General features: G+C 44.5%; 1 protein-coding gene across 2 annotated transcripts in view; it reads left to right on the top strand.

Annotated features, from left to right (window-relative positions):
- Positions 1-16411, top strand: part of SMYD3 (SET and MYND domain containing 3) — a 778929-nt gene that overhangs the window by 555100 nt on the left and 207418 nt on the right. For both annotated transcript variants that reach the window (XM_059144970.1, XM_059144971.1), the window contains exons 6-7: positions 7965-8032; positions 9601-9703. In XM_059144970.1, coding sequence (XP_059000953.1) covers positions 7965-8032; positions 9601-9703 — 171 coding nt within the window. The remainder of the gene's footprint in view (positions 1-7964; positions 8033-9600; positions 9704-16411) is intronic.

Genomic DNA, 16411 nt, shown 5'->3' with positions numbered 1-16411 from the left:
CTTGTTCTAGTTCTCTGAAAAATGCTGTTGGTATTTTGATACAGATTGCATTAAATCTGTAGATCCCTTTGGGTAATATGGACATTTTAACAATATTTATTCTTCTAATCGACAAGCATGAAATTGCTTTTTTTTTTTTTTAAAGATTTTTTATTTTATTTATTTGACAGAGAGAAATCACAAGTAGTCGGAGAGGCAGGCAGAGAGAGAGAGGGAAGCAGGCTCCCTGCTCAGCAGAGAGCCTGATGCGGGACTCGATCCCAGGACCCTGAGATCCTGACCTGAGCTGAAGGCAGCGGCTTAACCCACTGAGCCACCCAGGCGCCCTGAAATTGCTTTCTTTTTGTGTGGGCTTCAATTTTCATCATTAGTGTTGTATAGTTTTTAGAGTGCAGGTCTTTTCACCTTTTTGGTTAAGTTTATTCTTAGGCATTTTATTCTTTTTTTGGTGCATATAAATGTGATTGTTTTTCCACATTTCTCTTTCTCCTCCTTCATTATTAATGTATAGAAACTTAATGGATTTCTGTATATTGATTTTGTATCTTGCAACCTTTCTGAATTCATTTATCAGTTCTGGTATTTTTTTGGTGAAATTTGTAGGGTTTCTATAAATAGTATTATGTCATCTGTAACTAGTGAAAATTCTATTTCCTGTTTACCAATTTTGATGCCTTTTCATTCTTTTTTTTTGTCTTATTGCTATGGCTAGGACTTCCAGTACTATGTCAAATAAAAATGGTGAGAGTAGATATCCTTGTCTTATTCCTGATCTTATGGGAAAAGCTCTCAGCTTTTACCATTGAGTATGATGTTAGCTGTGTGTTTTTCATACATGTCTTTTATTATGTTGAGGTATGTTCCCTCTAAACATACTATGTTAAGGGTTTTTATCGTGTTTCATAGAATACTTGAGATTTTACTTTAGTAGTTTTTTGGGTTTGTTTTTTGTTTTTTGTTTTTTGTTTTACAAAATACAGAGGTTCAGCAATCACTTGTACCAACTCACTAGAGCTTTACTATCTTGAAAAGCTACGGTGTTATATTATAAAGGCTTTTGATGATTTCAACAGCAATATTGTGAAGAATACACATAACTATATTTGATAATTATAAAATAATTTAAATGTATGTTTTAATTTTATGTCACAATAAATATATATTTTTTTAATTTATAATTTTTTATTTTTTATAAACATATATTTTTATCCCCAGGGGTACAGGTCTGTGAATCACCAGGTTTACACACTTCACAGCACTCACCAAAGCACATACCCTCCCCAATGTCCATAATCCCACCCCCCTCTCCCAAACCCCCTCCCCCCAGCAACCCTCAGTTTGTTTTGTGAGATTAAGAGTCACTTATGGTTTGTCTCCCTCCCAATCCCAGATTCTTTCATTTATTCTTCTCGTATCCACTTAAGCCCCCATGTTGCATCACCACTTCCTCATATCAGGGAGATCATATGATAGTTGTCTTTCTCTGCTTGACTTATTTCGCTAAGCATGATACGCTCTAGTTCCATCCATGTTGTCGCAAATGGCAAGATTTCATTTCTTTTGATGGCTGCATAGTATTCCATTGTGTATATATACCACATCTTCTTGATCCATTCATCTGTTGATGGACATCTAGGTTCTTTCCATAGTTTGGCTATTGTGGACGTTGCTGCTATAAACATTCGGGTACATGTGCCCCTTTGGATCACTACGTTTGTATCTTTAGGGTAAATACCCAATAGTGCAATTGCTGGGTCATAGGGCAGTTCTATTTTCAACATTTTGAGGAACCTCCATGCTGTTTTCCAGAGAGGTTGCACCAGCTTGCATTCCCACCAACAGTGTAGGAGGGTTCCCCTTTCTCTGCATCCTCGCCAGCATCTGTCATTTCCTGACTTGTTGATTTTAGCCATTCTGACTGGTGTGAGGTGATATCGCATTGTGGTTTTGATTTGTATTTCCCTGATGCCGAGTGATATGGAGCACTTTTTCCTGTGTCTGTTGGCCATCTGGATGTCTTCTTTGCAGAAATGTCTGTTCATGTCCTCTGCCCATTTCTTGATTGGATTATTTGTTCTTTGGGTGTTGAGTTTGCTAAGTTCTTTATAGATTCTGGACACTAGTCCTTTATCTGATATGTCATTTGCAAATATCTTCTCCCATTCTGTCAGTTGTCTTTTGATTTTGTTAACTGTTTCCTTTGCTGTGCAAAAGCTTTTGATCTTGATGAAATCCCAATAGTTCATTTTTGCCCTTGCTTCCCTTGCCTTTGGCGTTGTTCCTAGGAAGATGTTGCTGCGGCTAAGGTCAAAGAGGTTGCTGCCTGTGTTCTCCTCAAGGATTTTGATGGATTCCTTTCGCACACTGAGGTCCTTCATCCATTTTGAGTCTATTTTTGTGTGTGGTGTAAGGAAATGGTCCAATTTCATTTTTCTGCATGTGGCTGTCCAATTTTCCCAGCACCATTTATTGAAGAGGCTGTCTTTTTTCCATTGGACATAAATTCCTGCTTTGTCAAAGATTAGTTGACCATAGAGTTGAGGGTCTATTTCTGGGCTCTCTATTCTGTTCCCTTGATCTATGGGTCTGTTTTTGTGCCAATACCATGCTGTCTTGATGATGACAGCTTTGTAATAGAGCTTGAAGTCCGGAATTGTGATGCCACCAACGTTGGCTTTCTTTTTCAATATCCCTTTGGCTATTCGAGGTCTTTTCTGGTTCCATATAAATTTTAGAATTATTTGTTCCAAAATCTGTGGGACACAACAAAGGCAGTCCTGAGAGGAAAATATATAGCGGTACAAGCCTTTCTCAAGAAACAAGAAAGGTCTCAGGTACACAACCTAACCCTACACCTAAAGGAGCTGGAGAAAGAACAAGAAAGAAACCCTAAGCCCAACAGGAGAAGAGAAATCATAAAGATCAGAGCAGAAATCAATGAAATAGAAACCAAAAAAACAATAGAGCAAATCAATGAAAGTAGGAGCTGGTTCTTTGAAAGAATTAATAAAATTGATAAACCCCTGGCCCGACTTATCAAAAAGAAAAGAGAAAGGATCCAAATAAATAAAATCATGAATGAAAGAGGAGAGATCACAACTAACACCAAAGAAATACAAACTATTATAAGAACATACTATGAGCAACTCTACGGCAATAAATTTGACAATCTGGAAGAAATGGATGCATTCCTAGAAACATATAAACTACCACAACTGAACCAGGAAGAAATAGAAAGCCTGAACAGACCCATAACCAGTAAGGAGATTGAAACAGTCATTAAAAATCTCCAAACAAACAAAAGCCCAGGGCCAGACGGCTTCCCGGGGGAATTCTACCAAACATTTAAAGAAGAACTAATTCCTATTCTCCTAAAACTGTTCCAAAAAATAGAAATGGAAGGAAAACTTCCAAACTCATTTTATGAGGCCAGCATCACCTTGATCCCAAAACCAGACAAGGATCCCACCAAAAAGGAGAGCTATAGACCAATATCCTTGATGAACACAGATGCGAAAATACTCAACAAAATACTAGCCAATAGGATTCAACAGTACATTAAAAAGATTATTCACCACGACCAAGTGGGATTTATTCCAGGGCTGCAAGGTTGGTTCAACATCCGCAAATCAGTCAACGTGATACAACACATCAATAAAAGAAAGAACAAGAACCATATGATACTCTCTATAGATGCTGAAAAAGCATTTGACAAAGTATAGCATCCCTTCCTGATCAAAACTCTTCAAAGTGTAGGGATAGAGGGCACATACCTCAATATCATCAAAGCCATCTATGAAAAACCCACCGCAAATATCATTCTCAATGGAGAAAAACTGAAAGCTTTTCCGCTAAGGTCAGGAACACGGCAGGGATGTCCATTATCACCACTGCTATTCAACATAGTACTAGAGGTCCTAGCCTCAGCAATCAGACAACAAAAGGAAATTAAAGGCATCCAAATCGGCAAGGAAGAAGTCAAACTATCACTCTTCACAGATGATATGATACTATATGTGGAAAACCCAAAAGACTCCACTCCAAAACTGCTAGAACTTATACAGGAATTCAGTAAAGTGTCAGGATATAAAATCAATGCACAGAAATCAGTTGCATTTCTCTACACCAACAGCAAGACAGAAGAAACGGAAATTAAGGAGTCAATCCCATTTACAATTGCACCCAAAACCATAAGATACCTAGGAATAAACCTAACCAAAGAGACACAGAATCTGTACTCAGAAAACTATAAAGTACTCATGAAAGAAATTGAGGAAGACACAAAGAAATGGAAAAATGTTCCATGCTCCTGGATTGGAAGAATAAATATTGTGAAAATGTCTATGCTACCTAAAGCAATTTACACATTTAATGCAATTCCTATCAAAGTACCATCCATCTTTGTCACGATAAATATTTTAAGGTAATACTCCATAATACTTTAATTTTTAGAAAGAATTTCTAAGTTGTTTTTTTAATTGAAATAATCCTATTAATATGCTTTTCTAAAAGCATCTGTGTGAAGTCCTCATTCATTAATTGTTTAACCTGTGCACATTCCTAAGAAAACTGTTTATACAAAAAAAAAAACCCAACTTTGAAAAGTGTTTAAACTTTTATTTCTGGGCTTTATTTCCATTCTTTTACTCCTTGGTATAAAGAGAAATTCCTTGCATATTTTCACTTGAGCACATACAGATATACTAGGGAGTAAAACTAGTATTTTTAATAAAAGTGGGAGAAGGTTAAAAAAAAAAAGTAACCGTTTCCGCTCAGGAACACCGGCACACAATGCCTCTCAGAATAATATGAAGGAGGAAACTTGTCTGGAATTGGCTCAGTAGGACTTTAAAGCATCTACTTATATTGAGGGTTGGGGCAGAATGAGAGAGGGTCGCCTGCAGGTACGAGTGAAAACAGGAAAAGGGGAAAGAAGGGAGGAAAGTTAAAGGAAAAGATGCCAGAGAGTAGGAGGGAAGGCAAGGGATATGGGAACGATCGCCCCGTCACTCATTTTGCACACATTTATTTCCATGTCTGGACCCTGGCTTTTTTTTTTTTTTTTTTGGTGGGAGTGGGGGGTATGAGGGAGGGGCAGAGGGAGAGGGAAAGAGAGAATCCCAAGCAGACGCCCCACCCAGCATGGACCCTTTCATGGGGCTCAGTCTCATGACCCTGAGATCACAACCTGAACTGAAATTGTGAGTCAGATCCTTCACCTACTGAGCCACCCGGGGGTCGGGGGAGCGTGCCAGACCCCAGGCATTTTAAGCAGAGGATCAGACAAGCCCTCAGTCTCTTCAGAGACCTAAGCCTGTCATTCCATCCATTGAAGCATTTGAAACAAAAGATGAGGCAGCGTGGAGAGCGAGAATGGACCGAGAGATCTGGGCCGGGATATCAACAGACTGGATGCCCAAGGACAGGAGCGCTGGAAGATGAGCTTCTCCTTACTCCTTGGTAGAGTGTGGAACCACATCCCGTCTCTCCTCTTTCACGCTGACTGGGGACCTGTGACTGACTTCTGGTGACTTCTCTGACCCTGTCCTAGATAGTGACCCCCTGGGGACCCTGAGGACCACACCCACACAACCATCCTCTCCCAAAAAATCCTATATTAGTGTCTTTCACGCAAGAAGCCACCATCACTGCCCTCGGAGTATTGTACACAGGAGTTGCGTTCGGTGTCAGATAAATGGGTAAATAACGAATCGGGATGATGAATGCTACTAACAGGCTGAGCACATCACGTAGGTCCGAGGGATCCACAAAGTCTCCTGGAGCTCTTTTTTCTTTCTTTTAAAAAATTCCGTCAGGATAAACCTATTCTGGGAAGACCTTTTATTTTGCTCCACAGTGGAGAAAAAAATGTTTACATTTTGGTTTGATTCAAAGTTAACAGATTTGATCGGTTTGATCCAGTGTTTCATTGGTGGGTTAACACTGGTAAAGTCGTGATTATGCTTGAAAAGTACATGTTAAAGTTTCTGTTCCCCTCCTGCGATTTCATACCCATTTAAAAATGTGTGAATTTTCTAAAAGAAAACACAGGGTCTTTTGTCCTGCATTTCCACCATCCACTTTGTACATAAATATGTGCAGGCAGTACGCCGTTGCGACTTAATACAAAACACGTGCTCCTAGAGCAATTTAACTCGTGTGTTTAAAATATATTTGTATACACCAACTTATTTCCTGATTTGAAACTGAAGTTTTATCAGACTTTTAGAGGAAATGCCAAATCATGATAGGTTGCACTAGATTTCATAGGAGAGCTCTTTAGAGCAGTGGAGGAGTCTCAAAGGACTGAACACTTTTTCATACTTTACGTTCTTTCCTAGAAACCTGATTTAGAGTCTTTCGTTGTTGCTTGTTTTTTTGTTTTTTGTTTTTTTTCTTTTACGGAAACTGTAACAGTAAATCAGCATCCATTTGTGGTGCCTGATTCATCTCAAGTCTATGGTGGCCTCTTCTGCTTTCTTCTTGATGGGCTTTGTTCGGTTTTGTCCTAAGTGTCTATCTCCAACCCAGCTGCTGCCGTGCGTTCCAGGCGCTCATACTTGGTCTTGGCTGGGATATGCCGTTTCAGATATAACATGGCTGAAATAAAGCATCTGGACTTGCCCCCAGCTCCCTGCAACCAAACCTTTACCAGTCTTGCTCCTGTTAATGAATAGCAACTTCATGGAGCCCACAATCAGGCCCACGCTCAAACCTGATCCTTGACTCTCTCCGCTCCCCTCGATAGTCCATTGTAAATCCTACTGCAGCACGACTCACTTCTCCCCACTTTTGCCACCAACATCCAGACCTCCAAGCTAATCTAGGCTTCTCATTCCCTCTCCTTCTACCCTTGCCTTCCTATAGCCCATTCTCTATGCGACAGCCAGATTGATCCTTTCCAAAGGGAAATCCTATCACTCGCACCTTGGCTCAGAAGTAACCCATTGCCTTTTGTCTCATTTAGAATACAATGTAGACATAAACACCTATGCAGTCTAACTACTGCTCTGATCTCTCATTTCACTCTTCTTCTTCCTTGCCCTGCTTTGCCCACACCAGCTTTCTTGCTGTTACTCTGTACCTAAAAAGATTTTCACCTCAGGGCCTTTGCACTTGCTTTTCTCCTGACATGAACATGCATCACCGCTACCACCCCCACTAGAATTTAAGCTTCATGTAGGCAGAAACTTTGTTTATTCCTTCACTGCTCATCCCAGCACGTGCCTGAGGCAGCGATGTGTGGCCAGGACCTCGATTTTCTGATTCTAAGTCCAGTGCTCTTTCTGTGATTCTGGGTGGCCTTCCTTAGGTTTTGAGGTCCCTTGAGCACAGTGATTGCATCTTCTGTTCCTTTTGGTCCACACCCCGTAGGCTATAGGACTGTGCTGTTTAGCTGGTGAGGCCCTTCCATGTCCCCAGTAACTGCCATGGCTGGACTGAACGACTTTCTGTGCTCCTTGTCGTCCATCAGCTCAGATCACAGACTCTCTCGGGGTGTCCTTCCCTCTTTGTAGGAATAAAAGACAGGTTGCTGTTCCTCATCGATAGTGGCATTTGGAAACTGCAGGCAGGGTGAGGGGGAAAAAAACCCAAGCTGATAGGAGTCTAGTTCTCAATAAATAGATTATTTGTATTCTGAAACTTGAACCTGTCACGGGACTGGGTGACTTGGGAGAAAAGGGTTCGATTGAAATTAACAGGCCCTGTTAATTTAAGCCTGAGGTTTGTGCGGAATGTTGCTACTCCTGCACCTAACCCGACCTTCTTAAGGAAAAGTGTGTCCCAGACAGCTTCTTTTGCAAGTGAAAGAGCCTCCCTGTTTGGCTTGGATCTTTGCAAAGCAACCACTAAAAGTATTCAAACTCTGACTTTTGCTTTTGAACATTTCTGTTCTTTCACCTGCCTGCGAAGTTTCTTAGGCGACTCTGGTAATCCTGATTGTCTTCCCCTTGTTTTCACAGGTGATCTGCAATGCGTTCACCATCTGCAATGCAGAGATGCAGGAAGTTGGTGTTGGCCTCTATCCGAGGTATGGCGAACGGTATTTCATTTACTGGAAGAAACAACTGTAATTCACCCCAGCTCCCCGACCTTGTGGAAGGTGTCAGGACGGCCATTGCCGCAGCTGGTTCAAGAGCGATGCTTGAAACCCAATGATAAATTATAAGAAAATGGAAAGTGTTAAGTTTAAAGGAAAGAATTTTATAACCCCGTAGTATATGCTGTGATGTGAGCAAGGAGACAGACCTCAGACCTAAATTCTTGATCTCGGGAGCCTTGGGGTAAGAAGTTAGGGATCGTGGGTGCTAGCGAAAGTTGGTTATGACCTTGGGGCATCTGGGTGGCTCAGTTGGTCCGTCATCTGCCTTCAGCTCAGGTCATGATCTCAGGGTCTGGGATGGAGCCCCGCGTCGGGCTCCCCGCTCAGTGGGGAGCCTGCTTCTCCCTCTGCTTGCTGCTCTCCCAGCTCATGCTGTTTCTCTCTCAAATAAATAAACAAATAAATAATCTGAAAATAATTGGTTATCCCCCACCCCACCCTGATCTTGGGCGGAAGCACAGGGGTGTTTCACCAGACTCAGGGGGTTGCACCCATTGGGGTCGTTTGGTCTTTTGGCTCAGCATACTCCCCTGCCCCTGACTTTCAGGGTTTGGCCTTCTGAAGTGTTCTCTGCTGCAGCTACTGAGGGGACTCTCTTCCCTGAGCTGCCAGGCCGCCCCTCCACAAGCACTGCAGTCACTCCTTGGGTCCATTTTGTTTTTTTGCTGGGAAGGTGCGAATACGAATATAGTCCTTCTTCTCTTTAGTTGTGAACCTGAGAATTCAGCTGGTTTTCTTACTTCTCCCAAGTGTTGTAGGTCACGGGGTTGTTGGTCGGGTCCTGAGAAAGACGGGTCAGAGCAGAGGCTTGGAGTTCACACTGCCTCGTTCCAATTCGGTCCCCTTCCAAGCTGTGCATCCTGGGACAAGCTATTGACTTCTCTGTGCTCGTCCTGTCATCTCTCAGTGCCCCCATGAGAGTCACATGGTGCTTGAGTTCTGGAAACCTGTGTGAGGGCTAAGAAAGTGCTTTCTACACAGCGAGTGCTCCCTGATGGTTCTTTTGGGGATTGCCCAGTATGGCGCAGCTTACATGCATTCCCTTTCCAGACGGCAAAAAGTCACTTCCATGGTATTAAAATGACTGGCCTGGGGCCCCCGGCACTCCAGGATCTCGTCAGCAAGATGCCTCGGCTTTCTGCGTCAGAGGGAGCACTCTCCTTGTCCTTCAGGAGGCAGGCACATCCTGCAGAGGGGCCACGCGGGCCAGAGCTGTGTGAGAAAGGCTGGTGCTGTCCAGGCTGCCATCTAAGGAGACAGCCGTGCCCCACGCTCAGCCCAGAAAGCGCTCAGAAATGTTTTTGTTAACACACTTCCCCTAAGTAATCTCCATCTTGAGGAGCATTTTGCTGTATGTGATGTGGGCTAGTAACATTTCTGGGACTTTTCCTAGAGCCCTCAGTCCTTCATGCCCTGTCAGCCTTACCTGTCAGTCACATTAGATGTTTGACTCTGTCTGCTGAGTGATGCTACCCTCTTTTTTCTCTTTCCCCCAGTATGTCTTTGCTCAATCACAGCTGTGACCCCAACTGTTCCATTGTGTTCAATGGGCCCCACCTCTTGCTGAGAGCAGTCCGGGACATTGAGGCAGGAGAAGAGGTAAGCCACCTGCTTTTCCCAGTGCCTGGCCTTCTTTTGCATCAGAGACCCTTTCCTGAAACCAGTTGTGCCTCAGGGACAGCTTGTCCAGATCCTTCCGCCAGGGAGAAGAAATAGTGCATCCACCCAGCGACAGGTTGCCCTGCAGTCCGTGTCCAGGATTACAGATGGATTGCCTTCGTAAACCACCGTTTTTCTGGATCTCTGCAGGTCCTCTTTTGTGTGTGCAAGAGAGGGGTGTGAGTGTGTGAGGGAGTGTCTTTGCTCAGTGCAGGCAACAGTCCACCAGACCCTCACATCCCAGCTCGTGCTTATCCTTCCCTGGGCAGGAGTACAGCCCAGCTTGTAAATGGGATTCCAAGGGTATCCTTACCCCCAGGGCTACTGTACCATTTTGTGGGTGACTCATATGTACCTTCATTTGCTAGAAAGCAAACAAGATTGACTCATTCACATGGTCATGGGGCCTTTGCGGACCTCGCGACTGTCTCTGTGTGATTGTTCAGCAAAAATGTGAAGGGAAGAGAGGCCAGGGAGTGTAGCCTCCAGCAGTGACTTAGCCTTGACCCTCCAGGGTTGTAACCTGCCACACCGGCCTCTTGGGAAGAAGAGCCTTCTCCGAAGCTCCAGGTCTCACAGGGCAGCTGGGGATGAGCTGCCCCTGGAAGCCCCCAGGGTTTGTACACCCACCACCCCGAATGTGGGCTTATAGGTATTTACGCTTTTTAGAACCTAGTTTCCTTCCACCTTCCAATTTGCTAAAGTGGGTATTTATTGCAAGGAAAGCAGAGTATCATAAGCTTTTATGGCATTTATGCAACACTCAGCCAATAAAACCTAAACTCAGGGGCACCATATTTTATGTAGACAGGGATTTGGCTTCGAGAAGATTCCCTCCAATCTGATTTGCAACTGAATAAGCTGTCTCCTGTACAGCCACTTACTGGATTTCCCTTTTTTAGGGCCCCTGTGCTCAGTACACTGGGCTATCTGTCAATGAGATGGAGAGTGATGTTTTTTATTCTAGGGCCACATGTGACTTCAAGGCAGGTAGGAAGGGGGGCACCGTCCATTTGCAACAACTTTAGTGCGGAGCTGAGGGCTGACTGTCCGCAGAGACAGTGTCGCTGCTGCCGATGGGACGATGATTTACTAAATTAAAAAACAAACAAACAAACAAACAAAAAACCAATAACTGGAGAGGCAAACAGAAAAACTATTAGAAACAGTCAGAATTTTCAGGAACAACAAAGAGATTTTCCTATGCCTGCTTTTCTAGGCTTGGCTGCCCATTATTTTCTTTGGTTGGTTTTCATTTAGTTGGAAAAAAGTCTTGTTTCTTGGTGCTGATTTCACTTTTTTCACGTTCTTTTCCTTCCATCTCTGGAACAACAAGCAAATCCTTCCTCTTGTTCGACACAGAATAATCGTGCTCAGCATGAGGCCCTGCACACTCAGATCCGTTCCCACATGATACTTACCAAAGCATCTTCCCAACAAAGGGAGGGTTCCTTCCCTAAGTCCTTCATACCATCTTGTTCGGAAGATAATTTTGTTTAATTGAGGTGTAATCGCCATACGACATTCTGTATGTTTCCGGAGTAACCCACGATGATTTGATGTTTGTCTATGTTGTGAAATGATCACTACACTAGTTCCAGTGAACATCCATCACCAAACATAGTTACAGAAATGTTTTCTCTTCTTTCTCAAGAGTTCTTGAGAACTCCTAAGATTTACTCCTTAGTGACTTTCAAATAGGCTTTGCAGTATTGTTGCCTGTAGTTCCCATGCTGTACAGACTTTATCATGGGAACTTGGTTCTCTTTGACCCACTTCACCCATTTGGCACCCCTGTCCCACTTCTGGCATCAACCAATCTGTTCTCTATGTCTATGAGCTTGATTTTTTTTTTTTCCAGAAAATAAAATTTTTACCACCCCATCGTGCATGTTTTGGTGGGTGACATTTTGTCTGCACAATTGTCGCCCTTCCCCCATGTTCCTGTGTTATTAATGTTACACACCTTTCCGAGTCCTTTCAAACATCATCTCTCTATAAACGTCTTCCTGATTTCCCAGGTTGAAGGAAATGTCTTTTGCTTTGAGATCTCCTCTGGCTCTTCTGATGACCTCTCTGTTGGGCCATAAGCTCCATGAGGGCAGGCTGTTGTGTCTTACTTCCGTATCTTCTTCAGTACCCGGTACTTGGCCTTATCCCCAGGAGGCATCCATGGCTCCCTGTTGACTTGACTTCCATTCAAGTGAGCTTCCATAAAGACCAGGATTGCTTATCACCCAGGGAACCGTTGGCATTCCGGATGCATCAGCAGCTCGTTGTGTAGGATGCGTGCGTTGCTGAAGGCTGCTGTCCTGAGTCCCCTGATGCCTGTAGCGCCCCATCCCCACCGCTGACACTCCTCCTGCACATTTCAAACTGGGCCCTTGGGGCAGACATGGGGCGGAGGGGGAACCAGGAGAAAAAAACATTTTGAGGTTGATTAAAAGGGCAGTTTCTTTTTACTGTGCAAATATTTGCTTTAGATCAACTGAGCAAGGAAGTAAATTTGGAAGCTTTTGGCAGTTTCATAGCATCAGCTTTGCATCTTGGCTTTACTGCTTGTCAGGGAGCCCCCAGTGCTAGCTTGTTCTCCCTGGGATGTGAGTCCCAGAATATAGGCTCCATGAGCGAACACTGCATAGTGCTTCTTGTAGAGAAAATCCTTACTCTGTGTCTGTTGAGTGAGTGAATAAGGCTTGCTGAAGGCAAAACAGAGGTGGAATTGAATGTTAGAGCCATTTTTAAAACTACCTCTAATCTCCAGGTGTGTCCCGTGGGCCCCAGAAAGAAAGTAACACAAGAGCTAGCCGTTGCCAGTAAGATGAGAACATTCGGACCTCAGCCCAGGAGAGCTGGGGATTTACGAAGTTTCCAGAGTAGAAGTCACCGTGGAAATTTCCTACCCTTTGTTTCTCCACACATGAAGCCACTCCATGGACCGCTTTCAGACCCTTCCCTTCAAACCAGCACTGTCTGCTACACATTGCTACTTCAGGATTTCCACGGCAATGCTGAGTTGTTGGGTCTGTCGGTTTGGTTTGGGTTAGTTGGTTTGGTTTGGTTTTGCTTTGGGATTTTTGTCTCCTCATCTAGTACCTGCTACAGACAGGTCTATAGTAAGGTTTGAGGGATGGCCCTCATGCTGGATTGCTAACGGCTGCCTCTCCAGGGTTTGGGTAAACCATGAAATGCGTATTATCTGCTGACAGTGTTCTAAAATGTGGATCAGGGAAGAAAGCTGGACAGTCTGGGCCACCCTCCTGGGAATTCTTGGTGAGAAGAGGCTGTAGCTTTTACAGATGCTACCTCTGGAGCCATATCAACTTCGAGAAATGTGATTTGCACAAACTGAGCATATCAGCATCTGTCCTATCAGTTTTAATTTAAATTGTTGTGAGATTAAGACAGTCTGTTTCTTCCCTCAGACCTCTTTAGTTATGTGCTAACTCATTTGACTACTTAATTGGGTGTCGTGTCCTGGGGTGGGCATTGGGAATACAAAGATGAGTAGGACCTAGCCTTGCCTTCAGGAGCTTAAGGTATAAACAAGAAAACTGGCACAGAACAGAAAGTAGTAACAATAGGAAAAGTACAGTAGGATAAAGTACACGGGGCTTTATAGACATTCGGATCGGGGCACCCAAGTAGTGGAAGGGCCCCGGGTAGGGAGGGATAAGAAAGGCTTCCAGAGAAGTGACTTGGACTCTCAAAGGATCCATAGAGTTCCAGCTGGCTGAGACAGGAAGGCGTTCTAGACAAAGGCACAGAGGCAAGGGACAGAATAGTGATTTCAAGGAGCAGGAAGTGTTCTAATCAATAGACTGGAGACTTTGAATGTGACCAGCTGAGGAAGGAATATGCAGGGGCCGGACGTGATTGTAGGACCCCACGGGGGCTTTATCAAGGAACTCCTGCCATGTCTGGTCTATGGGAGGCACTCAGTAGATGGGACTGAGATGGCACTCAGTAGATGTTCGTGAAGGAGTTGGGGACAGGCGATGGGGTGCCACTGAAGCAGCAGTCTATTTTTCCGTGTATAAGCAAGTTTGGATCAGTGAGGGTCAGGCTGATGCAGTAATCCAAGCAAGAGGTGACAGTGGCACCCCGAAGTCAGGAGGAATTCGGGTGGCAGCTCATGATGGGGGATCTGAAGAAGCAGCTAAAATTAGCCTGATTTGCTAATGACGGAGCACAAGGGTGTGACAACGAGAGGAGAAAGCCTAACAGGCAGGTGTGATTTGAAAGATAAGTGAGACCTGCTGTCTTGCTTTCCGTTCAGAGCCAGTACCCGCAGCAAAATTCGTAATTGTCACCGTGTGATTCCAGAAATGAAAACGAAGTCTAATTTTAATTTGGTCTTCTTATCCACTCTTTTGTACTTAATGAAAAGATGGACTTCATGGAAAAGGGATTCCTTTGCCTTGAAATTTTCAAGTAAGCAGCATATCCATATCCAGCAGATATCTTTCATCATCTCACTCTAATGTTGCAAGTGATTTACTGCATTTCCCATAAAAGCTGCTCTAAAATGGCAAAGCAATGGTCAGTGGCATTAATATTTTAATGCGATTTTGTTCTATGCCATTAAAGCATCCACTGATCAATGGCAAGTTTCACATTTACGTTCCTGCTAAATGAGCCCTACGCGTAGTGAGCAGATTCTTAAGTAAAAGTGGTGAAGCAGCGAGTCTTCAAGAAAGGTTTTTTATCTTTGGCTGATAAAATGATTTCAGTGTCATTGCCCATTAGTAACCTATGGTGCTTCCCCCCCGAAAATATGCATAAAAATGTTTTGCCATTGAGACCCTTAGTTTTGACACAGAGTCTTTTGTGAACTTGGAGGAACATGGAGGAGGCACAAAGGGGGGGGATGGGGCAGTCTTCGCGGGAAGTGGCATGTTTGAGTCAAGCTTGCGGGCTGAGAGCACTCAGAAGAAGCCGATGGTGCTGGGCAAGCATAGGCTGGTAGGGGCAGGGGCAGGGGTGCTCAGGACCCACACTGTTTCCGAGGCTTTGCAGGGTATATAACCGTGAAGACTGGAAAGTGACCGGAGAGATATCCAGGCTAGAAAGGCAGACAGAAGATCAGTGGGGAAGCCTTTGTGTGCCTTACCCCCCAGGCAGCAAGAAGTCATCAAAAATCGTCACGTGGGGTCACTTGGGTGGCTCGGCGAGTTAAGCCACTGCCTTCGGCTCAGGTCATGATCTCAGGGTCCTGGGATCGAGCTCCATGTCAGGCTCTCTGCTCAGCAGAGATTCCAGAAAAGAAATTCCCCATCTGTCTCTGCCTGGCTCTCTGCCTACTTGCGATCTCTTTCTGTCAAATAAATAAATAAAATAAATAATTAAAAAAAAATAAATCAAATAAATAAATAAATAATCTTCCCATAGGGAAATGATGTGATGAGATGTGAGTTTTAGGAAGATCTCTCAGAGAAGTTTCAAAGATGAGAGCTAGACCACAGGCGGTGGGGAGGCGCGTTAGGAAGCCATAGCCCAGTGCAGGTAGTGGTCACGGGCAGAAACAGGGTAGGGACGGACTCCGTCAGGGTCTGTGTAGTGGGGTTAAATGAGATAACTAGTGTCATATTGGCTGTTCACTGGCTGGCATGATCACTCATGAGTTTTGGCCCGTGTAATTCAGTCTTGGGTTAGCCACACTTCTTTCTCTGGCCCTGGATTTGTTGGCCTCACACAGGGCACGTCGTACTGACGCAGTAACTACTGCCAGTTGATCTGATCTGATGGCGGGGGCTGATGACTGCCGTCGGGCTGGATTAAGGAGAGTCCCAGAGCCAACCCAAGAGGGAGCACGGAGTTCAGTTCGTTTTACCGTCAACTCATTTAAGGAATCGAGGGCCCTCAGAGGCTGCTGAGACAAGGCGAATGCCTCTGTTGCCCCAGACAGAAACACAAGGCCGTTTCAGAATTGGTTATTTGGAATTTGGTACATAGTGTTGTCTATAAACAAGAGGAACTTGCCTGCTGGATGGCCCCCAGGCAGCTCTGGCTTCAGATCACAAAGCAAAAAACGGGACTCCATCCCGAAGGAGTCCCGTTGTCATCGAACACTGTGTCGCACAGGCTTACGCGTTTTAGGGTCAGTGTTGGTGCAGCCCCTCAAGAAGCGAGTCTCCGTTCAGCCCCTGGAAGGATGAGAAGCAGCTGTGTTGCAGAAAGACTATCCGGCTTGATGTGGATGTGCAAATCCACCCACATTGTCGCATGTTGTCGCGTGCTGCCTTGCTCCGTGAGTGCCTGGCACGTCCTAGGTGTTCAGTGACACCAGCGTCTATACTTCCAGAGGCTAGATATTCTTGTTTCTGTGTTTCAGAGTGGCGTGTTATAGTTGCCTAACGTGGGAAGGGTCTAGAGAGAGCCAGCCAGCCAGACCCAGCTGTGGCTCCTGTCACCCTGGGGACAGCCATGGTGGGTGAGACCGCTCTGGCTGGCTGACCAGGCCTCCTTTCCACTGTGGCCCTCCCGAAGCTATGTTTTCTGTCAAAGACCGTGGCCTTCTGTGCTCTACCATGCTTTCCAGGATGTAAGATGTGCTTTGTAGACACAAAGTGCTTTAAGTCTTTTAAGTCTTAAAACTTTACATCTAAGAAAAAGCACCTGGGAATTTTTCGCTCTATGGAGCTTTGG

This window comes from Mustela lutreola, chromosome 14, assembly GCF_030435805.1.
Source record: "Mustela lutreola isolate mMusLut2 chromosome 14, mMusLut2.pri, whole genome shotgun sequence".
NCBI classification, from domain to species: Eukaryota; Metazoa; Chordata; class Mammalia; order Carnivora; family Mustelidae; genus Mustela; species Mustela lutreola.
The sequence above is the reverse complement of the archived record's forward strand: the minus strand, read 5'-3'. Positions and strand labels throughout refer to the sequence as shown.